Genomic DNA, 25,938 nt, shown 5'->3' with positions numbered 1-25,938 from the left:
ATGAGAAAAGTTACTGGGCCCAAAGTCAGTATTTGCCAGCAAAGGAATTTTCGTGATCAATATGCCAAATAAAGCATCATCTGGTTTTATCTAAGTTTTGTCATTTCGTTTTCATCAACGATTTACTCTTGATGAGCTCATACTGAATATCTACCAATTTGTATGGATCTGATTGCTGAGAATGCCTTCCTTTGTCTCTTACAATCTTGTATTATAATCGAGTAGCTACCGCTGTTTGGTGTGAGATGGGACCATTTTAGTTTGCCATCTCACCAGATGTCATCAGATCAAAGATGAGCGGAATTTTGGATATCATCAGACCGACTACCCCCCTTTTTTAAATAAGTAAAAAAACAAAAAAAGACTAAGTCCTAGTGATTCGTGAAACTTTTCCCAAAGTCACTCAATTGTCATGTTTATGTGAAAAAAAACCTATTCAAATCTTTGATATATAACTGATTGAGTAAATCATAGTGGTTATTGGAAACCTGGCACTTATGAAGACAGTGTGCTGGGAACCAAGAATAAAAGGTGATTAAGGCATGGGAACCGCTCTGAAGGAATTCACAGAGTTGGAGGAGTATAACTATAAGGAAATAGTTATGCCTTCTGGTCAAAGTAATTTCTAGTTATAGCTTTTAATGCATCTTTTCCATATCTATCACTGCAAAGATGAAAAAGAGAAAAACTCAAGAAAACAGAACAAAACAAAAACTGAAAAGAACTTGTGCCAGAATTTTGAAGAATTGTAGACAATTATAAGGCAGATAGGGTACGTATATGAAAAAAGTAATCTTCAGCATCATTATTCTAAACTTTGATAGTGTTTATTCTGAATAGTACAAAGATGCTTTCTGTGTTCCTTTTTAACAACATATAGCAACCATCTAGAGAACTGGACACTGACTCACAGGTGTGTTTCCATGAGGTTGACAGATGTTTCTAAATACTTTGCTCTTGTCCCCCAGTACCCTGGTAAATAAACAAAGAATGCAAATGCCAAAAATTTTCTCTGGCAGGAAATTTTTACGCACACACATGGTTTTGCATCTTTATATAGGTGTGTGAGCTGGCAGTGTAGCAGGAAATTCTATGAAAAGTATAGCTCTCTTCTAAAAAGAATTATAAGGAAGTATGATGACAGGAAGCCCAGCAGTGCATTCTAGGAATTCCTTTTCACATACTGTGTGGGTGGATTGTATAATGCAATTTAAAAGTACAAAGAGAATAAGAACTAGTTATTTACATTTAAAAATTTTATTTTATTTATTTATTTAAAAAAATTTTTTTTAACATTTTTATTTATTTTGGAGAGACACAGAGAGACAGAGCACAAGCGGGAGAGGGACAGAGAGCAAGAGGGAGACACAGAATCCGAAACAGGCTCCAGGCTCCGAGCTGTCAGCACAGAGCCTGCCGCGGGGCTCAAACCCACGAACCATGAGATCGTGACCTGAGCTGAAGTCAGACGCTTAACCGACTGAGCCACCAGGCGCCCCCCAAAATTTTATTTTTTAAATGTGTATTTTTATACTACTTTAATAATCTACATCACATAGTGGTGTAAGAGTACATGGACGTGTTTTATAAATGAATACATGTCCTTATATTATGGGTTCATACTGGATATAAGTAGAGAAGCAGAAAATCATGCACGAGGGAGGGGAAAAAAAAGCAGCAAAAAAATATGGCTGACTATAGAGATGAGTTATATTGGTAATGCTGTGGAGCTTATAAGGATTAAAGGGAGCTCTGATAACTTAGGCAAACTTGCTGCCTCTCACAAAGGCTGTTGTTTTGTTTGTTTTGCTATAAAACAGCTTTATTGAGATACGATTCACATGACTTACAGTTTACCCATTTAAAGTATATAATTCGGTGGCTTTAGTATATTCACAGAGCTGGGCAACCATCATCACAATCAACTTTAGAATATTTTTGTCACCTAAGGTGAAAGAAAACCAAGAAAGAAGCCTGCAGCCTTTAGCAGGCACTTCCCATTTCCCTTCAACCTCAACAGCACAAACAATAATCTACTTTCTTTCTATATTTTCCCATCCCCGACATTTCATATAAATGGAATCATAGAATATGTTGCCCTTTTCTGGCTTCTTTTACTTAGCATAATGATTTCAAGCTTCCTCAGTGTTATAACATGTATCAGTACTTTATTTATTTATTTATTTTTACTGCCAAATCATATTCCAGTGTGTAGATATACCACGTTTATCAGTCAATGGGCATTGGGTATTTTTCCCCCATGTTTTAGCTATTATAAATAATACTGCTACAAGCATTTGAGTACAAGTTTTTATGTGGATGAAAGATTTTATTTCATTTGCATCTATACCTAGGAGTGGGATCAATCACTGGGTCGTAGGGAAACTCTATGTTTAACATTTTGAGAAACTGCCCAACTGTTTTCCAAAGCACCTGCACCATTTTATATTTCTACCAGCAACAGGTGAAGATCTATTTCTTCCATATCTTTCACCAACACTTGTTATTATATGTCTCTTTTATTATAGCCATCCTAGTGGATGTAAAGTAATATCACATTGTGGCTTCAGTTTGCGTTTCCTAATGACTAAGTTGCTGAGTATCTTTTCATCTGCTTTTTCATTAGCCATTTGTATATCTTTTTAGAAGACATATATATTCAGGTCTTTTGCATATTTGTAAGTTGGATTGTTTACCTTTTTGTTGTTGAGTTGTAAGAGTTCTTTATATATTCTTGGATGCTAGGCCATTATCACATATGTGATTTGCAAACATTTTCTCTCGTACTCTTCCTTTTCATCATAGTTTTTTTTTTTTTCATCCATGCAAAAGTTTTAAATTCTGATTAAGTTCAGTTTATCTATTTTTGTTGTTGTTGTTGTTGTTGCTTGTGTTTTTGGTGTCATGTTTATGAAACTACTGCCAAGATCTAAGGTAATGAAGATTTGTCCTTATGTTTACTTCTAAGAGTTTTATATTTTTAACTCTAAAATCTACTTATTTTTTTAAAAAAATTAAGTTTATTTTTTTTTATTTTGAGAGAGAGAGAGTGCGATCTGGGTAGGGGCAAAGAGAGAGAGGGGAGAGAGAGAATCCCAAACAGGCTGTAGCCTATCAGTGCAGAGCCAGATGCAGGGCTCGAACCAACAAACTGTGAGGTTATCACCTGAGTAAAAATCAAGAGCTGGACACTCAACCGACTGAGCCACCCACATGCCCCTTAACTCTCAAATTTAGGTCTTTGATCCATTTTAAGTTATTTTAGTGTGTGTGTGTATGGTATGAAGTAAAGGCTCAATGCCATTTCTTTGCATGTGGATATCCAGTTGTCCCAGCATCACTGGTTAAACAGACTGTTCTTTCTCCATTAAATTGTCATAGTAATGTTGTTGAAAATCAGTTGGCCATAGATTTATAGGTTTACTATTGGACTCTCAGTTCTGTCCCATTGATCTATATGTTTATCCTTATACCATGCTGTTTTGATAGCAGTGGCTTTGTAGTATATTTTAAAATTGGAAAATGTACATCCTCCGACTTGTTCTTATTTTCAAGATTATTGGGCTATTTGGGTACCTGCAATTACATATGAATTTTAAAATTGGATTTTCCATTTTCACCAGAAAAAACTGTTGTGATTTTGATAGTGCCTGCATTGAATCAACAGAGTTTTGGGAAGTATTGCCATTTAATAATATTAAGTCTTCTAATTGTTGAGCATAGGATGTCTTTATTTATTTATATATTTGTCCTCTCCTTCAGCAATGTTTTGTGGTGTTCAGTGCACAGCACTTGCACCATCTTGTTTAAATTTATTACAAGTTATTTTATTCTTTTGGATGATATTATAATTGGAATTGTTATTTTAATATCCTTTCATATTGTTTGTTGCTTCTGTACAGAAATGCAACTGATCCTTGTGTTGATTTTATAATCTACAGTTTTGCAGAATTTGTTAATGTGCTAATAGTTTTTATATGGAGTAGGGTTTTCTACATGTAAGATCACCCCACCTGTGACTAGAGATAGTTTGTATCCAATTTAGATGCCTTTAAATCTTTTTCTTGCCTGTTTACTCTGGCTAGGACTTCCAGCAAAATATTGCATAGAAGTGAAGTGAGAGTGAGCATCCTTTCTTATTGATACGTTAGAGAGTTAATAGAGAAAGCTTTCAGTGTGTGATTTGTTAGCTGTGGGTTTTTCATATGTACCCTTTCATGTTGTGGACATTCCTTTCTACTCCTAGTTTCCTGAGTGTTTCTATTAGAAGGTTGTTGGACTTTGCAAACTGCTTTTTCTTCATCTATTGATATGATAATATGTATTTTTGTCCTCCCTTCTATTATAGTGTTATATTACATTGATTGATTTTCATATGTTGAAACACCTTTGCATTCCTGGACTATATCCCACTTTTTCATGGTATATAATCCTATCACTATGCTATTATATTCTACTTTCTAGAATTTTGTTGAGGATTTTTTCCATCCATATTTATAAAGGACATTGGTCTGTAGTTTTCTCGTGATGTCTTTGGTTTGGTAAGATAATGCTAGCCTCATTGAGTCAGTTAGGAAGTATTACCTCCTATTCTATTTTTGAAAGAGTTTGAGAAGGATTGATATTAATAACTTTATGTATGTATGTATGTATGTATGTATGTATTTAAGATTTCACTAGTGAAGCTTTCTTCTAGTTCTGGGCTTTACATGTTAGGATTACTCATTTTTCTTTACTTGTTATAGGTCTAAGATTTTCTATTGATTTCTGAGTCAGTTTTGGTAGTTTCTACATTTCTATGAATCTGTCCATTTTGTCTAGATTATCTAATTTGTTGGCATACAGTTGTTCATAGTATTCTGTTATAATGTTTTTTTTTTTAATTTCTGTAAAGTTGGTAGAAATGTTCCTATTTTCAATTCTATTCTATCAGTACAATTTTTATCTTTACCCTTCTCATTATTCTTTCTATTCTATCAATACAATTGTTATATCTACCCTTCTCATTATTCTAACCAAAGGCTGCCAGTTTTGTTGATCTAATAAAGAAAACAAACTTCTGGTTTTATTGATGCTCTGTATTTTTTTTTTATTCTCTGTATTGTTTATCTCTGCTCAAATCTTAGTTTCTTCTTCTAGTTTTAGGTTTAGTTTTGTTTTTTTTTTTTCATATAGTTTCTTAAGGAATATAATTAATTTATTGATTTGATTCACAAAGACCTCCTACTTTGTTTCAGAGGACTTTCTCCTGGTTAAGTTATCTATTTGGTTGCCCTAAACCTGTGCTTATCTTGCAGATTTCCAGTGGGTAGATTCTGGCAGTTTTAACACGTTTTCAGTTTCTTAGCTCCAGAGTTGCCAGTTCCACCATTTTTGCTGAGTGGTCTTAGGCTCAGAGACATTTTGCATTCATTTGGAAAGGACAGTTTTGTCATGGACCTATGTTAACTTTTCCATCTTCCATCATGTAAGGTCTAAAGGTTCTGACCACTGTCAGAACAATGGCGTAATGCTAATCACACTAGATGAGGAAGAAGTGACTGGTATGTTGATGACTTTGCTAAGATACATGCCCTACCAAGGTTGAAGGAAAAGCCCTACCAAATTAGTAGAATTTTAGGCATAAAGGAAAACACATTCAGATTACCATATCTTGTATCTCCCACCATTACAAAGGAAGCATAACTGATCTATTTTTCAGCTGTAGTACTTAGCTAACAATGTTGTGAATGGTACATAACAAGATTACTTGTCTGCTCGTGGGGATTGTGCCTAATAGTCTTATTTGTGCTTATTTATATTTTCTGATCTCTTTCAAATAAACGTATATTATGTTTTAAATATTATTTTTCAACAAAATCCTTTTAAGAGAATTTTATAAGTTTCTCACAAAATTAATAAGAGTGAGTGGGCAGACAGAAAAATATTTTGACAAGTAATTTTTCATCGCTGAAGTCAAGATTCTTTATCTGTAAAATAATGATTTGATTATATTAGTTGTTTTCCAAAGTGCTCCTTGGAGTCTGGGGAGTCTGTGGATGACCTCCAAGGGCTATTGTTGGAGGAAATTAGATGTGATGAGAGTTTCCAAGTGGGCAGGTTTCCAAGTCCTTCTCCAAGAATTAATGGGAAAAGTTCCACTTTTGACATACATGACCTCTGTGTAATATATATGTATCTTTTATTCTTAAAAGAAAGGACTCCATTACTTCAAAAACATTTGAAAGCTAATGTGAAAAATAATTGCTTCAGTTATTTCTGACTATATGCTGTCAAAATATCAAAATATAATTATTTTATTATTCTTCAAATTGCCTAGAGCATCATCTGAGCTTGGCCTGTGGAACAATTTGGGGAACAAATAGAAGACAAAAGCATTGGGTTATGAGTATTTTAAAAGTTTTAATAATAACATATACTGCTGAGCCCTTGTAGATTATTTTAGTTAAAGTGATAATATGTATTAGTTTCAAATTTTAAGATCTCAGAGATATCATAAGTAGGATAATTGTCATTGAGATATTTTTCAAGGTTTCTAGACATCAACAGATAAAGGAAATTGTAAATACAGAAGCTACCTTATTATAGTTGTCTAGTGTTTATTTCTATCATTATTCAGAAAGGTAGAGCCTGACTAGTTTGAGCCAATAATAATGCAATTTCTATTTAAAGAAAAAAGATGTAGTACCAATCTTATACTATCCTATAAAACACACTACTGTCATTGAAATCTTTAGGAAGGTCGTTTAATAATATTCATAGGCCTAACTTTAACATATGTTTATTTTCCTACCTCTAGGATTTAGATGAAATTATACTGTTTTTATTTGGATCATTACCAAAAATGTTTCCATTTTTATTGATTTAGGATATCTTAAAATTCATGAAAAAAAATCAACATATACATTTGTATGACCCTATAGTGTGGGAATATGCCAAAATAAGATTGTCTTTTAAAAATATATTTTTTTAAAATATAGGAACCTCAGTTCCCTTTTTTTCCCTTCTTTCCTGTAGTTTTTTAAAGTCAAAAGAAGTTATACCTGGGGTGCCTGGGTGGCCCAGTGGGTTAAATGTCTGACTTCAGCTAAGGTCATGATCTCGCGGTCCGTGAGTTCGAGCCCCACGTCAGGCTCTGTGTTGACAGCTCAGAGCCTGGAGCCTGCTTCAGATTCTGTGTCTCCCTCTCTCTCTGCCCCTCCTCCATTTGCACTCTGTCTCTGTCTCTCAAAAATAAGTAAACATTAAAAAAAATAAAACTTAAAAAAAATTATGCCTGGACAATTGGGTAATAGGAGATATATAATGAGAACATTAAGGCCTTTATTTAATTAGCTAATGGTAATACATATTTTTATTTAAATTAAATGGATGTTTTGTATGTCCTTTGCTTTCACAAAATTTTAACTCTCTTGTTTCCAATAGTTGGACATAAAAGAGATTTGAATTCATCAATATCAATTAACCAGAATTAAATGAAATCCTGACTAATATTTACTCCTTTTAAGTGTTTAGAATGAAAAGAATATTATTTTTTTCATATTGTATAATGGAATCTATATATCATTATTACTGTTACTATTGTTATTACACCTGACATTTATTGAGTGCTTGCAAAACACCAAACTCTGGATTTTAAATGCAAAATAATTCTTATAACAATAAATTGGCCTATCTTTGCAGAGGAGGTTGGTGAAGTGGGTACATTTGTTTACGCAGCAGACCCAGCCTTGAAAGGGCCCATGACAAGGGATTTGTGGGAGGATAAAACCTGTTTCCCGCTGTGGGTGGAGAGCAGTTGAGCAAACTAAATATCCACAATCTTTAAAAAATGTGTTTTATTTTTCAGTGGATTTCTTCGGTGGATTTCTTTTGTGGATTTCACTAGCAGTAGGGTCTCTTTTCTTTATTCTTCAGTGGCTTTTGTAGTCTTGAATTTTCCTCGAACTTTGTTATACTTCTGTCCCTGTCCTGGGTGTCCATGCTAATAACCGTCCTCAGGGAAATTATCTCCTTTGCTTAATAATATTTCTTCAACAACATAGATGGACCTAGAAGATATGATGCTAAGTGAAGTGAGTCTGTCCGAGAAAGACAAGTACCATATGATTTTACTCATATGTGGAATTTAAGAAACCAAAAAACAAACAAAGGCCAAAAAAAATGAGAGAAACAAACAAAAAACCCAGACTCTTAACTGTGGAGAACAGACAGATGGTTGCCAGAGGGAAGGGGGCGGGGATTGAGAGAAACAGATAAAGGGGATTAAGAGTAGACTTGCTGTGATGATCCCTGAGAAATGCATAGAATTGCTGAATCATATGGCACACCTGAAACTAATATAACACTGCATATTAATTAAACTTAAAAAATACAATTAAAAAAAGGCATTTCTTCGTGCATTTTTTTCTGTGTTCCAAGCAGCTGCTATGTGTGGGAGAAGAAACCAGATCCCAATACCCCGTGGTCAGTCAGGTAGTGCCATGATGATCCTAGTGATAAATAACCCCATCAGTTTAGGTTTGTACTACCCTTGGATCCTCCCCGGACACTCTGGCGAGACTGACTTCTACCTGGAGGCAGCCTCCTTCTCTTTTGGGTGTTGTATTTTGTCATGTCCCCCACATCGGTTTCCCTGTCATCAGATCCAACATGCTTTTGATGTTTAGAAGTTTCCACAAATGTCTTGTGTAATGCAAGCACTCTTTCTTCATTTCAGCACTGTTATGGGTTTATTTTTACTTCAACAACGGCCACATTTTTGTCATGTTAGTGGGATATAGCGTGTGAGGAGAGGAAAACTTGTATTTGGAGTCCGTTCTGTTAAAGTCTGCTGATAGCATATATGAATTTTGTGAAATGTCTCATCTGAGGCTTAAAAACGGATAGTCAAGACTAACCTTAATGTTTTGCTCTCTCTGGAAAATACATTTTATAACTATACTAATGGTGCTTTGATAATTGTGGTTATTTTCTAACTGTCTCATAGGATTTTTTTTAATTCTTCAGCTGCTTTGGTTTACCTCAAATATACTCTGTTTTAAATATTTATTAAGAGATTTCAAGCCTGTTAATATTGTGATAATGCATGTTACAAAAAGATTAAAGGTTAATTGAATATAGTACTTTAAAAATTCATGCCTTATAATTATAATAGACCTGATGTTTTTATCAGAGTATGCTTTGCCATTTATAGAGATCCTTATAACATAAGAAAAATGATAATAATTTTCTACATATTTTTTTTTTATTTCCCCGACTTTCTTTCAGTGAAGTTAAGTGTATATTCTAACATAGGCACATGCTGGGGTTAAGAACAAACCCATATCTCTTTAAGACTTGATTCATTGTTTCTTTAAAATAGTAGATTATGCTATGAAGCATTACTGTTTTCATAGTTTTTTATTACATTTTTATCATAGCTAGGATATATTACCAAAAAAAGGAAACTCCTTACATATAAAGCAATATTTTTTTTTTCTTTCAGAGTGCAGGTATTTCTTTTTACAAGAATTCTAAAGGACAGGTTAGCAAAAAGCAATGAATTTTGGAAATAGTGAAAGGAAACTCATGTGGAGAAAATGTATTCATAAATCTTAACAAGTTATAGTTTACTACTTAATATTTATTAATCTTAATCAGAACAATTATGCATTGAGGAGGGTTAGTTCTGTCTTGAATGAGATTTTTAGGAAGGTTGTCGAACAATTATAGTTTAAGGATTCAGAAATTAGATAGGTTTTCTAAATCAACTTAGTAAAATTAATTTTTCTCTATGTAGATTGCCTTTTCTTTGGTTGGCAAGTTAAATTGTAACTTAATATAGTTCCTGAGTGGAAAAAAGTACTTTTCATCTATTGTAAATGTTCAATTGTGTTCTTTTGAGGAAAAAAAAAAAGATTTTGGCCTTATAAATTTGGTTGTATCAAGGAGAAACATTTCTGTTTCTTTATATGTGGCGTTCCTGGAGCTGAGGTTACTAAGAAACGTTCATTGTAGTACTGTAAAACTGAATTAGAAATGGGTTTCCTACATTGGAAATGGGTTTTGTAACATTTTTGTTTTCATTTCTTATGCATTTGATACCCTAATGCAGAAAGACTGTATGAATGACTGTGTTTGACAGGTGTGAGTAGAGTGTGTGTGTGAGAGAGTGGGGGAGGGAGGGAGACATGGGGGACGGGTAATAATAAAGCTATTAAGTTTTAGTAAGATAAGCCTTTGAGGTCATCTAGTCTAATTTCCTGACTATATGTATATGGGGAAAACAAGTCTTGGGTTGTGGGGTCCCTTTCCCCAAGGCCACAGCTGACAGATGGTCACCTTGTCACTACTCCATCACTCCAAACAATGGATCTCAAGTGATAGCAGTTTGCCCCTCAGGGTATGTGTAGCAATGTCTGGAAATGTTTTTGGTTGTCACGACTTGGGTGTGCTACTGGTAACTAGTGGGTAGAGGCCAGGGATGCTGCAAAACAACTTATAATACACAAAACATCCTCACATCACAGGGTTATTTGGTCCAAATGTCAACAGTGCTGAGTTTGAGAAATCCTTCCAAAGCGTGAAGTACATCACACGCCATTATTAGCCAAGGAAAGGATCATTTACTTCTGCTATGAGCTTGGTCAAAATCCAATGAGTAAATTTTTAATTTCTCATAGCTAGGTATTTCCAAGGAAAATTCCTGAAACATTCAGTCACAAAGATAAATTCATTATAGTTTCACCAAATCTCACAAAGACGAATGTTTCATATGCTTATTATAAGCCTAAGAATACATCTAGTTGTATTTGTCAGAGGCTGAGTGTTGGTACCAGAACAAGATCACAAGTGCGAAGTGACTACTTAGAGGGGTAGCAAAATAAGTCATGTCATCAGACTGGGCCATGCCAACATTTGCTTAGTGTTCCCATTTAGAATATCAAAATTTGCTTCAAAACTATTTTCTAGGCATTGGAATTGGGCCAACATAACCACTTTTTAAAATAATTCACAACTAATGATAGCTTTAGTTTATTTAGTATTAGCTACTCCTTTAGCGCTTTGTTTCCATTGCCTCCTTACCCTTAGGATCCACCGTCCATGACCCACTGTTTTACAGTGATGGAACTGAGGCTCAGAGACAGAGCTCCCTGAGCACGCCCAACCAACGCTCAAACCCAAGTCTGTGATTAGGATCTCTTCTTTTTGAAGTTATATTAAGTAGAGATCAGATTTATTTTTCTCACAGTTTTTTTCTTAACCTTTCCCTTAACTGACAAAATACAAATAAAGCTGGCTTTGTGTTACTACTCCGACATTGTCATAGAAAATAGACGATGTGTTTGTAAAGAAATTCTGGACATTGTGAGGCAATAATTCCTCCTTCTAAAAAGTGAGAGGGAAGAAAATATTTTCTGTAATGCTGCAATAAGACTCGTATATGGACACGAGGATTTAAGTGGCTCATGTGTGTGAGTAGGTGCAAGGTAGTGTAATAAAAGGTGGTGGCTAACCCCCCTGGTCTGTCTTGATGAAGGAAAGACATATTTGTAAGAATCATAATGGGCTCTGATTTCGTGCATATGTGTTTCTAATCTATCGTTTCAAACCATGTAGTGCATTTCAATAAGAGCCAAACTGCCTTCCTTGCAAGACACTTCCAGTTAGGGAGACAGTTATGATGCTTTTGAGTAATTCTACAAATATTGGTAAAGCCATTAAAATTGGAGCAATTAAGATTTAGCAGTACAACTGAATTCAAGTGGTGACTCAGGTCCACAAAACATCTTTCCCGTTCGTCTTACTTTGCCAGTGTTTCTCTATCGCGCTTTGTCAGTGAAAGGCACGTATGTGTGATGTTGCCATTATTGATTCTTCCGATGTATAAAAGTAGGAAAAAACCCCAACAGTATGAAGAATTTAAAAATCACTGTATACTTATTGTTTTAAAGGTGTATCTTTCTGATTTATTTTCTCGGTAAGTTATCCAATTCTGAGTTACTCTCATTATTTTTGTTTCTTTCATTGCTTTCACAGAACATCCATTCATCCATTATTTATGCATTTGTACCTTCATCACTTATCCATATATTTTCGTATCTGCTAGAAACTCAAAGACAAGTACAATATTGTGTCCTTAAAAGATTTACAGTCCCCTGAGGAAACAGGTAATTAAGTGCATGAATATCACCTTTGACTGTAGCATTCACTTTCTGTGGGAATCAGGAGATGCCTTGCAGAGATTGTGAGAAATAGCTGTGAAATTAGGTAAAGGTTTTGATGGGGCTTTCCAACCTTACGGCTTCTTCTGAACTCCCCAGTTAGCTGATAGGGATCTGACTAATATGTTCCCCGTTGTTTTTCCAGTTAGATAGTGTTATAACTGTCCCTGGGCCTGGAGCTCCTGATCTAATCAATAAGGCCACCGGAGCAGACCGAAGACAGTGGTTTAACCAGGTGAGTTCTTTTCTCTCCATCACCAAATGCCTGCACAAGTCCGGTCATGGTCCTGGCTGCTTCTGCCATTTTCAATGTGGCTTTCATCTGAATTATGACCTCATGACCTCACGATCAAGTCATGCTTCTCCATCTCCGGCTTCCTATCCTTGTTCAAGTAAGGATAAAGAGAGAAGTGAAATGGAAAGGTATCCATGTAAGGAAGACAAAACTTTTCAAAAATGCTTATCAGGTTTCCACTTATGTTTTACTGCCCAAACTACCACATAGCTAAGTGTGTCTGTAATGGGAGTCTTGGTGACATAAGCTTTTTTTTTTTTTTTTTTTTTTCCAGCTGTAGGGAGGAATCAGAGAAATAATACTAGGTAGGTAAGTAGCAGACTTCTTAGGGACAACCTAATATATAGAATAAAATTGGAATGCACACATATAAAAAAAATCAGCTTTCACTGATGTGTGTTGAGTGCCTTAAGATATTGAGAACTTGGGGCTCCTGGGTGGCTCAGTTGGTTGAGCTTCCGACTCTTGGTTTCAGCTCAGGTCATGATTCCAGAGTCGTGGGATCGGGCCCCTCGTCAGGCTCCGTGCCGAGCGTGGAGACAGCTCAAGATTCTCTCCTCCCTCTGTCCCTCTCTGCTGCTCACATGTGCTCTCTCTAAAAGGTATTGTAAACTTGCCAAGAAATGAAAACTCTAAGGCTGAATTTTCTCCTTCTTTTCTTATACTCCCCTTGGTTGTTATGGAATATTGAGCATTAAGATAATGCAGATGTTTGTGCACCCATGTGTGTTTGAGTATGTGAGCCATGGTGGGAATGTACTATTTGAACTAAGATAGAGACACTGGATAACTTTGTTTCCATGATGCTGGTAGGTCCTATCAGTCAACAAAGCATTTGTGAGCCAGACTTGGTAATAAGCACAAAGCAGGATCCCATTCCACTTTATCTCAAGAGAAGTGAGGTTGTGTTGGAAAATGAGAAGAAACCCTACAGATATAGTCAGATTTTACTGATCAGTGATTTATCAGCTTGAACGTAAAAGCTCATGTGGTAAAACAAAAGTCTGATTGGTGTGGATTCAAAAGAGATGAAAGGAGATGAAACGAAGACAGAGAAATGGACAATTCTTTCAGGTTTTAGTATAAAATAAGTTATGATGTGTGAAGGGTGGAGTGGTATAAAGACTAGGGAATAAGAGAAAGGTTTCTAGCTTGACAGACTGCATGGATGGCAACATCATTATTTTAGATCAAGAATAAAAGATACAACAGGAGAGGTTTTGGAAGAAATATAAGAGATTTGCTGTTTGGAAATTATGGATTTAAGTGGCTCCTAGTGCCTATTCTCATTAGACTATTAGACATGCAGATCTGAAGCTTGATATTCTATTATGGGCTGGCCATATGTGTTTTGGAATTAAATGTATATTAGTTTATTTGCTAGGGCTGTCATAGCAATTTACCACAAACTTGGTGGCTTAAAACAATAGATATTTTTTTTATCTCACAGTTCTGGCTTATAAATGTCCAAAACCAAGGTGTCAGCAAAGCCATAGTCTCACTAAAGGCTCTAGGGGAGGGTCCTTCCTTGCCTCTTTCTAGATTCTGGTGGTTGCCAACAATCGTTGGCTTACAGATGCATCGTTTCTATCTTTGCCAATGCATTCACATGGAATTTGCCCCTGGGTGTCTGTTTCTAAGTTTCTCTCTCTTTAGAAGGACACCAGTCATTGGACTAGGGCTCACCCTAATCCATTCGACCTCATTTTAGTTTGATTACCTCTGCAAAGACCCCATTTCCAAATAAGGTCACATTCACAGGGTCCAAGGGAGAGGACTTCCACACATCTTGTCAGAAGACACAATTTAACACACAATGATGTATGAGTGGCAAAAGTGGCCACAGAAACAAATGTGATCACCCAGACAGAGGGCTCGGAGTGAGAATAGGACCAGTGATAGTCCCTTGGAAGCACTCCACCTTGAAAACTAATAAAGGAGGGTATGGGGATATGGTACAGTCAGCAGGACAGAACAAGTAATCCAGAAAAAACTGCATTCTGACAAATATATTGTAAAGAAGAGATTTGATTAAGAGGGTCAAAAATCTTTAGAGATTTCAGGTAGCACGAGCAGTAGGAATAGGCCATTGTAACTCTTGCTAAATATGGAGAGGGGCAAATTTTGAGACAGGCAAATAATTTAGGATACTGCAGCATTCCAGGCAGATCCTGATGGCTGCCTGAACCAGGATTTGGCAGTGGGAAGAGAGAGGACTGAGCATATTACTGAAGTAAAGTCAGAGCGAACTGGTCCTGGATTGGGTGTAGACTAGGAGTCAGAGATTACTTCCAGGGTTTTTCTTTAGCAAACTATAAGACTGGGTTGCCGTTACTGAGATAAACAATGCAGTGAGCCCATGGAGAGAAGATGATTTCTGTTTTAAATATGTTGATGACATATCTGTTACATTTTCTAGTGGCAGGGTCTAGAGTGCTGGTGCGTGTAAGTGTCGGAGACTCAAAAGAGAATTGAATCCAAAAACGAAGATACTTGAAAGTCATTTGAAAGGAAAGATAATAGCTCAAATCATGAGAATGGATGACATTATCCAGAGAGGTAATAGACTTACATGGGAAAATATCTGATGTACACAGAGCGATGGGAAGGAAAAGAAGCACCACCGAAGAGACTGGGGAGAGCCAGCGAGAAAGGTCAAGAGGAAGAGGAGAGTATTGTGCTAGGATAGAGAAGAGTGTCTCCATGTTGGCAGGGGTGTGAACAGCAGTGTCAAAGGCTATGGAGATGACAGGTACAATGAGTGCTAAGAGGAGTCTAGAAACTTAAAAAAACCCAAATATGCATGTATGTGAGTGCAAATGTGTGTGTTTTCAGAGAGTCACTTTGGTGCACTAAAGGGAGTAAATGGCAGATGAAATGGGGTTTTTGGAAAGAAGTTTTTCAACTACCTGACCATGAAATGGAGGGGAATGGTAGCTACAAATGAAAATGAATTGACTTATGGACGTAAGCGAAATGGGCTGAAGCCTTGACAGTGTTTAAAATCTCCTGGGGGGATTCCAGATACAAGGAGAGCTCAGAGGAAGAGGAGAGAGAAAGGTGATTGAGCACATCTCCGGAAAAAACCGGGGAAAGGAAACCTGAACTCAGAGGATTAGTTCCTTTTCTACAGGAGAATGTCACCTCTCTGTTGCATTGGGATGTAAGGGGGAAGGATGCTGTTAAGTGGAAATGGATGGCAAACATATTATTCAGCTAAGAATGGTCATCCACACCAAGGAGGGAGAAAGACTAAAGGATCTGAAGACATTAACTCTTCGTTCAAGTGCTGTTTCTGTGCTATTTATGAGGAATGTGCTCATTGTGTTTCTTGTGCCCTTGCCTCTTTCTTTGGGCATTTAGTGCTCGTAGTGTCAACCAGAGAAACTCTGTGGTCTGTCACCACCCCTTCCTCAGAGTGCTTCCTGACAGCTGGGTCGTGTCCCTGGAAAATCACTCCTTCCCTCCCTGCCCCCAGGCAGCCAGAGGGCTCTCCCTAGGGGGCTCTGGAGATGCAGCTCACAAGTCTCGCCACATGACTAAAATCCACGGTTTTGACATACAGTTTGTGTATCATGATTTACTGACTTGAATATTCTATTAAATAGTCTTTCTTTTTTTTAGCAACCTAATAAAAATCTTCCTGGACCAATGATATTTTCTATTGTTCCTGTGATCTGTAGTATAATCTCTCTTTAAATCTTATGAATAGATACTTTGTTTCTTTCTTCTTGGCCATCTTGGTTTTTTCTATTAGTATTACAAGTTATACCCATTGCTGTTAAACACTTGTGGATGAAGGAGTGGGTATTTTCTTCCTTTTTCACTCACAGTGCGTGGTTTCAAATGGGTTGGATGGAAGGCTTTGGGTAACCATACTTAGTTAGGGAACATTAAAGTGATTTCATTTTGGTTCGCTTACTTGTGATCCAAAGAGGGTGTTGTATTGGTTTTGATAAAACTTCACAACCAATGGGAATCTTTTTTGAGTTAGTGCGGAGTGGCCTTAATGCTGGAAATAATCCTGTTGGCCAGGACCCCAGAGCTATACAGATGAGAAAAGGATGCAGGAAATTCTGTTGTTTACACATGTGTCTGTAACACTGAGCCGCTGGAGCAGCCCAGCAAGCCCAGAGGGTAAGATGCCTAATAACCTTGTGGTTTTCTATTTAATTATTACATTTTCCTGCTGGAGCAGAGCATGTGGTATTCTCGGAGCAAAGAAAGACAGTTGCTTATAAGATGCAGAACAAAACTACTGTAGGTCTGGGAAACAGAGGGATTAGGAGTTTCTTCTTAAAGTGGACTTGGTTCCTTCCCTCTTTCTTCCATTTTCCACTGTTGGTATTATTTATCCTGACAGCTTGCCATACTTTTCCTGTTTTCAAAAAATAATATACTAAGCAAAACTCAGGTAAGAATTTCAACTCTAAATTTAGAAAGTTATAGATTATGTTGATATTAAAACTTTATTTTGTAGTTCAAATGAATATGATGAGTTAGTCAATGTGCTGGAAGTAACCTATATTCTTAGAGTTTTAGAACAATGTAAAACTGTTATGCAAACCCTCATAATTCTGCCTCATGCATTCAGGGTTATTTTCATTTTGATGGACAGTCCTCATACTGAATTCCTGCTATTGTTAACAGAAAAGTATACTTCAAAGTTACCTGGGTTGTATTGAAGAGATATGGCATAGAATCAAACAATAAACTCCTGTACATAATAGAGAAGAAATGGATCTTTAACTATATGGAAAGTAATTGTAGAATTGAGGAGGGGAAAATGATCTTTGGAAACCATTTGGAAATGTTTGCTTATGTTTCCCACAAACATAAATTGTAAAATGAACGCTAAGTGGAGAAGTCTATTAAATAGAAATCTAAGGAAGATATTCTTTTAAAAATGTAATTAGAAACCTGTAACGTATGCTGTTGAAATATATAGTGATATTTCTTGATATTCTCATTTACATCAATACTAGCTTTCTATTTTCTGATCAGGTGAATACACTTCTGCTAATATTTTTGTGGAGTAGGATACTGTTACAACTTTTGATTAAATGCCTTGTTTTTTAATCATTTCATTGTTGAATATCCTTGCATATACATTAAATATTCCTGAATTATGACTTTTGTCCACATTTTTACATAGGCATTAGATTAAGAAGGGATCTTAAAAAGCTAGTGATATAGTATCTGTATAGCTTTTCTGTGATTTTTCAATATTGATTTTAGATATCAATAAATCTATCTGCATGATATTTAGAAAAATGCTTTATGTGAATTGCTTTTTTTCCCAAAACTTTAAGAAATAGTTTTCTTATAAAATAATAGATTGTATAATGGTCCCCCTTTTACATTCTTCATGTTTTTATTGGATTCAGTAATTGCTTGATCACTGGGATATAGTTGCCTAGTGCTTTGCAATGCCTGTGGCCTTGAAATTTATGAAGGTTTCCTCTAATCATTAGAGCCACAAATATAATGGCGGTGATTCTTTAAAATTAAAAAATGATATAAGAACAGTTTCTATGTGAAGAAGTACTGTTTCTTCCGGGCTGATACCGCAAGGTTAATTGAATTTTTCTATAATGGCAAAACCTTCAAACATCCTCTTTTTAGCAAGATTTTAGAGAAGCCTTGAGAAAAAAGTCCAGCTCCCTGAGCTGAGTCTTGAAAAATCCATGGAACTTAGATAATTGCTGAAAAACAAAAAGATCATCCTACTTTGTAGTAATAGTTGGGGCAAAGAGTTTTGAGCATAAATTAATATGAAGCAGGGAAGGTTAGGGATGAGCTTCATTGGAGAAGAAATAAAACGGACCTTTGTGAGTAGCAGATATATTGTGCTGAATAGATAGAACAGGACAAAGTTATGAAGCACAAAGCGCTGTATACTCTGAATACACAGAGTAATTTTGCCCCTGTATATTATGCAGTGGGGACAACTGCAAGTTTCTGAAGAGATGAGAGTATTTGTTCCTCTTTGCTTTGTCATTGTTGTCGTCATCCTCCTCCTCCTCGCCCTCCTCCTACCAGCAAAGAATAATGTTTCCTTGTAAGATGATTTATTTACATACATACCTATGATCCTGACAGTTGTGTAATAGAATGAACTTCACTTTACGGAGTACCTTCATTCTATACGTAAAGAAATTTGATGTTCAGAAATGGTAAACGATTTCTTCAAAGCCACAGATATAGTAAGTTTTGGAGCTAGGATTCCCAATAATGTCTTTCTGGCTCCAGAGCTATTTCCACTCTGGTCCACTGGTATTTTAGGAATGTGAATCTGGCCGGAGTTAAGCAGAATGGGTTAGGATGGCTCTGGGGTAATAGAGTGCAGGGATGAGGCGGCAAGACAGCATCCGTAAATCCAAGCTAATCGCAATTTTCTCAGGTGGTCCGCTCTCGCCTTTGGGAACAGACAGAATAAATTGATACTGAAAATAAGCACTTTTTATATTTAAATTGGCCGTTCTCGTATTCAACTCTTAGGTTTTCCTCTCATTTCCTTGGTGTCATGTTCAAAGAAGATGTCTTTTGACTTCTCAGAGGAAATTTAAGCATTGATTTTCATCAACTATCACGTATTCATAAATGAAATGCATGAGGTTACTGGAAATGATATGGGGAACACATTGGCCTTCTTTTGTTTCTGTTTGATGTGTGATATGATTGAATGCTTAGTGACCACACCTTCTTAAAATTATGGGAAGACTCAACTATTATCAAAGAAAAGTATCATGTAAGTTTTTTTTTGTTTGTTTGTTTTTTTCCAATATGTGAACAGCATCTATCTGTTGCTGGCAGTGTGGAGTACTGTACATTTGTAGTAAAAATAATAAACCCTGTTTAACATTTTTCCTCATATGTCTAAACCTTAAACATACTTTACTTTTTCTTTAAATAAAATATTTTATATATACATATATAATATATACATATATAATATAATGGTGTCTATGCTATCATTTTACAAATGTACTACCTGCTGTTTTACAAGTTTATTGTTATTTAAGTGGGCTTTATTGGAGTAATGCCTTTTGGCCATATGCCCAAACAGATGAAGACAGTTGAAATGTAAAAGTTCATTCCTTTAAATTTATCATTACTAAAACAATAAGTACATTTGTCAGTTCAGATACTTTCACCACTGACCTTATGACATTTCATTTTAATTAAACAGGTCTAGGCTGTATTCCAAGATTATCTTTTATAGAGGGTCTTTTGCATACCAAATGCCTGGAGCTCAACGTTTGGTCCCCAGTGCCCTGATCAACTCTAGATGCACAGTTGTTACCAAGTGTTGGAAAAAGGAAAACTGGGTATCTTCATTATTTTAACAAGTTTATTTATTTATTTATTTATTTTGAGAGAGAGAGAGAGAGAGAGAGAGAGAGAGAGAGAGAGAGAGAGAATGTGTTTAAATATGAGCAGGGGAAGGGTAGAGAGAGATAAAAGAGAAAAAAATCTGAAGGGTTCCCAGCTGTCAGCACAGAGTCAGACGCAGGGCTCTAACCCACGAACCACAAGATCATGAGCTGAGCCAAGATCAATCATGACCTGAGCTGAAAGCAAGAGTTGGACATGCCTTCAGCCCCAGAAAACTGAGTATCTCACTGGCGGAAAGCAGCCTATCAAAGAGAAGATGAGTTGTGCTCAGTGTCATTCTATTAGAGTCATAGCTTTACAGAGGATTACTAATATTTTCATATATGTAAATATCTGGGTGATCTATATTTGATGATATTTGCTAAGAGTTGCTATGTAGAAAAGATACAAAGCTATTTGATGTTAAACAACTGATAGAAGCATTTTTTTTTGGTAGCTGAAGACAGAAGTACCCTTTGAGTAAAAAACATATTCATTGCAGACCCCCCAGAGCAGAACGAGGAGCAGTACTGGGTGGGGTAGGAGGGGAACCATGGGACAGAAGTCTTTCAGAAACCAAGTAAATGAGTCATTCCGGAAAGATGAAACGGCCAGTTAACTAAAATACGACTGATTGGTCAAAGAAAACAGGAGTTGGGCGCCTGGGTGGCTCATTTGGTTGAGTGATAGACTCTTGATTTCAGCTCAGGTCATGATCTCACGGTTCATGAGTTCAAGCCCTGCTTTGGGTTCACTGCTGTCAGCGCAGAGCCTGCTTCAGATCCTCTGTCTCCCTGTCTCTCTACCGCTCCCCTGCTCACTCTCTCAAAAATAAATAAATATTAAAAATAAAGACTAAAAAAAAGAAAACAGGAGTTAGCTATTAATTAGATTTAGCAATTTAGAAGTCATTGATTTCTGTTTTGGTAGAGATCTGGGCTTAAAACAGAGTGAGTTCAAGAAAGAAAGAGAGGAGTGAAAATATCTTCTAAAGCTTTTTACTGTAAAAAATGTCAGAGAAGTGTGATGGCCCCTGCATGGGGATCAAGATGATTTTTGTTTTTCAGGTCAAAGGTATTCTAGTACGCCCATTTGCTGATGAGAATGATTTAGGAAGGAAATTTAATTTGATTAAGTAGGAGAGGACATATTTGCAGGAGCTAAGTCTAAGGCAGTTAGAGGGGATTTACATGGAACACACAAATGGGAAGTTTGGCCATGTGGGTATGGACGAGCCCGCCCTACAAGGAGGCTGAGGTAGGGGTATCCATCCGCAAGACTGGTAGGTGTGGCAGAGCTAGAGGATGGCAGTTGTCTTTTGATCACTTTTCTTTTGTCAGTGAAATAAAGAAAAAAAAAAGTTCATCAAGAAAGATGGAAGAGTAACAGAAGAAATGGGAAGTTTGGAGACAGAAAATGTGTGGAGTTGTTCAGGAGAACGGGGAAGTGAATTGATAAGGGAAATGTAGTACAGTTGGTGTGGCCGTGCTAGAGGCTTGTTTGATATTCAGAGTGAAGAATTTGAATTGAGACCCCATAGTGAAGGATGTTTTCTCTAAGTAATGCCGGGTGCTCAGATGTGTCTATAGAGGAGGCGGATAGTTGGATGCTATCCAGAATTGGAGTTTTCTGGGCAAGCACGGTTGAGAGAATGCCATTCTAGCTGAGAGGCATTTGCTAATAATGGAGCTCAGAAAAGGGAGGGCAGTGTCGATAGAAAGTAGATGACACACAGTTAGAAGGCAATAGGATAAATTAGTAGGAGGTTCAAATTTGGTCAGAGAAGAGAGTCGTGGGGACAATAGAAGGTAATCAGAGAGGTGCTTAACATTGAAATGGGAAGAAATGTTAGTATGGTAAAGCATCTAGGGTATAGAACCAGCATGGGTGGGTGAGGTAAAACCATCAGAATTAATAGGAACTGAGAGAGGAGATTATTGTAAGGACACCGCATGTGAAAATATTTTGGACGTTAAGTTAGGTTTTTGTCCCTGAAAACATTCCATCCCTCACGTACCTTAATAGTCAGTACAACAGCTGGTTTTACTAGATACATTTTATTATTAATGTTTCTGAATTTATTCCAATGTGGAAAACATTCCTGTTATAAAAATACATGGGAAAACATGATATTTCATATATGGCTCTTGCAATGGTATAAAGATAGATATCCACAAGTGGACACTAACTTTAATTTCCCATTCCCATGCTGAGACTCTTATTTTGTTAGTGATTTCATCCACTTACCTTCTTGCTATATTTTAACGTGTCCATCACCACCTATAGTTATCTACTTAAACAAATTTAACAGAAGTAGAGTTGGCATATAATATTAAATTAGTTTCAGGTGCACAACATACTGAGTCAATGATTCTATACCTTACGAAATGCTCGCCATGCTACGTGTATTAGAGTATTAATTGACAATATCCTCTGTGCTGTCCTTGCTATTTTTTTAAATTTTTTAAATGTTTTATTTATTTTTGAGACAGAGAGAGACAGAGCATGAGCAGGGGAGGGGCAGAGAGAGGAGGAGGCACAGAATCCGAAGTGGACTCCAGGCTCTGAGCTGTGAGCACAGAGCCCGACACGGGGCTCGAACTCACGGAGTGTGAGATCATGACCTGAGCTGAAGTCAGACGCTTAACCAACTGAGCCACCCAGGCGCCCCTGTCCTTGCTATTTTTAATGATGTTTTCTCGGTCTTACAATCTGTACTAGAGAAGAATCTTTGGGGAAAGATAAGAAATAGGCAGAATTTTTCACATCTAACAAATTATAAGCCCATAATTTTTCTAGATTTGTATTATTTTGCCAAAGTTTTAGATAAAAATGAAATTATATTTATTAATGATATTCAGAAACCATGAATCAATGATATTTTTCTTGGGCTTTAGTTCATAGTAAAAGCGATATGTTTAACAACTACATATATTTTAGTATTTAGCAATTATGTTTGTCTAAAAGCCCATGCTGTCTAAACAGCTTCAAATAAATGGTGTTTCTTTTAAACTTAGATGAGAATGTTGAACAGCCATATCCAATGTTTTGTATGATGTTGGTTTACTTTGATGTGACTAATACAGCATCTCTTGCGTATATGACCATGTGGCAGAGAATGAAAATGTCCTGTTCATTTGTATTTGAATGGTAGCCATGTTTTTTTGGCGTATATTTCCATTATCAATAGGATGCATTTTTCCAAACATATATTTGTGAATAATGTTATTAGAAATCATCTTAATTTGAAGCATAGATAGGAAGCCTCTGTAAGATAGAGACAGAAATTTTGTGAGAACCCACTGGATATAGTTTTGAAAAAATCAAAGCATAGCTTTCTGTTTCTATAAAATTCTCTCTGAAAAAGAAAAGCCCTTACATTTTTTTGGATGTTCTAAAGTAGAGCTGTCCAATAGAAATATAATCCAAGCAACATTTGCAATTTAGTTACATTTAAAAAGTTAAAAATTAAATGTGATATTGATTTTAGTAATATATTTTACTTAACCCACATCTTTAAAATATTACCATTCTAAAATGTAATCAATATAAACTTAATGAGCTGGTCTACATTTTTATTTTCCACCTGTGCCTCATTTCGGCTTCTAGTACGTCCCAGTTCAGACCGCTCTCAAGATTTCACCAGCACTATCTGCCTTGTGACTATCCTACTGGACGGCACAGGCTATACTACTCCAGAATATAAATAATTACAGAGTACTCTCATAGCAAGTGTAGATCATGTTTAAGGCATTGCATTTATCTTCTTTTGGACGTGAAGATAGGTGTTTGAGTGAACTTCCTATGGAACAGATTTACCCCAGGTTTTCTAATTCTGAACCCAGTGTTCTCTGAGCTCCGTTCTACCATTCTGATGATGTCCTGTTGATGTATTTAAGTTCTACTGATACTGAGAGGTGTGTAAAATAGGGTGACCATTGGAGATTACTGGCACCGATGTGTTCTCCTCTCGTTATAATTTAAGAAAATCTAATCGGTTGAAAAGCAGGCAATAATGAAAATGATGAAACCCAATTCTAGGATTCCACACATTTCTTAGTTTTTTATTTTTTATTGTTGTTTTTTTTGTTTTTTTCTTTTCTTCTTTTCTTTCTTTTATAAATTAAACAAAAGATCCAAATCTGGTAGAGCAGAGAAACAGAAAAAGCAAAATAAGAGTTTCGGAGGAAGATTTAAAACTGTGGCTTTATAGGGATTATTTGAGAAAGGATTGAAAGGAAATATTTATATGACTAAGAGGGTAAATAAAAACAAGCAAGTTTTCAGAAATGTATCTTTTTAATCTGGTCTTCAGCCTTCTGCAGTTCTCTTTGCACATGTCTTACATTTTCTATTTTAGGGACTGGAAAGCCAGATCTTTTGAGAAATGTAAACACGAGCTGTTCACTTCCTGTTGTTTTGACATTTTTAATCCAATCCCTTGTCTTTGCTAAGGAAATAAAACACTATACCTACAATGCAAACAGATGAAACCTCATTTCAGATCAATTAGCAATTTGTTACGAACTCTGCTATATAGTGAAATTGCTTTTCTCTTTAGTGTTATCTTCTCTTATGTCAAAGACAAAACCCTGAAATATCAACACTTAAAAAGCTGATTGTACACTCTATGTCCAGAGTACAAAGACATTTTTGCTAATATAGAGAATGTATAAAGAGGAAAAAATTTTCACTAGCATGAATAGTAACTGAACTTCAAATAAAAATCTAACATTTATGCTTTGTAATATTTCCTGTCTTTTCTTAAGATAAATGAAATTTTCCCAGTGAAATCAAGATTTCGGATCTCATTATTATAAGTAACTTAGGTATTATACAACCACCAGATTTGTTTTTCTGGAGAAAGTATTTTCCTCGAAATAATATATCTGAAAGCTGATAACTTGTTTTATTTTACATGAAAATTTGAAAGGATTAGAACAAAATATATGGTTGCTATTATTTTAATGTTAGGAGAGTCCATAGAAATATAACAAGGCTATAAATCTAATGCTAGTAACTAAGATAAGAAGTCAACATTTTGTCTAAACATCAACACATTATTAACTGCTGTTCTGATAATTTGTATTCTGATAACATATTACTATTTCTCTTTTTGTTACATAGTATAAGAACGTTCAGTTTTGTGGGGTGCCTGGGTGGCTCAGTTGGTTGAGCATCCAACTTCAGCTCAGGTCATGATCTCACAGTTCATGAGTCCGAGCCCCGCGTCAGGCTCTGTGTTGACAGCTCGGAGCCTGGAGCCTGCTTCGGATTCTGTGTCTCCCTCTCTCTTTGCTCCTCCCTTATTCGCGCTCTGTCTCTGTCTCTCTCAAAAATGAATAAACATAAAAAAAAATTTTTAATAAAAACAAAAAAGAATGTTCAGTTTTGAACAATTCCAATATTCCTCCTTTGCTTTTTTGTATTATTTTACTTTAGTTTTTCTAAGTATTAGAATCTTCATGACCAAGAAAAATTAATTGATTTAATATATTTATACTATGGTAAGTGAATATAGTACTATAAATGACTATGTTTTAATTATATACAAAATCAAGTTTACATATCCCTTTTGTACTTTTTCCATTTATGTCACAAGAGATACAATATACTTTCTGGAACCTCTGCTATTTCTACTCACAGGTAGACAGCCTTGTGATTTCAAAATAGATTAATCATGTACGAATCATGTTTTAAGAAAAAACATAATTATGAAACTTGGGTAGGTTCATATTCACTAATAATTTTATTTTCTCATCATCCTCGGCAATCACATTCATAAAGACTTATAATTCACGGACTAAATCTGACCTGCAGTAATTTGGAGTATTCAAGGACTTACATGGGCTCCTGTGGTATTAAACTTTGAACACATTGCCATGGGTGGGTGGAGGCAGCTGGTTTCCTGTTTAAAATATTTTTGAGAACTTTTAGAAAGTTCAGTTCATTCTCAGCCCAGAGTTCCTTCAGAAAAGAATAGTTTAACATGTGCAAATATTTATATTTGAAAGATTAATTAGGAATATGTGATTAAACTCCAAAAATTGGGTTAGTTTG

At 35.9% G+C, this 25,938-nt stretch overlaps 1 protein-coding gene across 1 annotated transcript in view; it reads left to right on the top strand.

Moving 5' to 3' along the window:
- CCDC102B (coiled-coil domain containing 102B) overlaps positions 1–25,938 on the top strand; it is a 194,715-nt gene that overhangs the window by 48,037 nt on the left and 120,740 nt on the right. Inside the window, 3 exon segments of the mRNA XM_058691842.1 lie at positions 12,022–12,152; positions 12,352–12,441; positions 12,977–13,103. Of these exon segments, the coding sequence (XP_058547825.1) occupies positions 12,985–13,103 (119 nt within the window). The 5' untranslated portion in view covers positions 12,022–12,152; positions 12,352–12,441; positions 12,977–12,984.

Source organism: Neofelis nebulosa, chromosome 11, assembly GCF_028018385.1.
Source record: "Neofelis nebulosa isolate mNeoNeb1 chromosome 11, mNeoNeb1.pri, whole genome shotgun sequence".
Lineage (NCBI taxonomy): Eukaryota > Metazoa > Chordata > Mammalia > Carnivora > Felidae > Neofelis > Neofelis nebulosa.
Note: the sequence above shows the minus strand (reverse complement) of the source record. Positions and strands in the feature narration are given on the sequence as shown.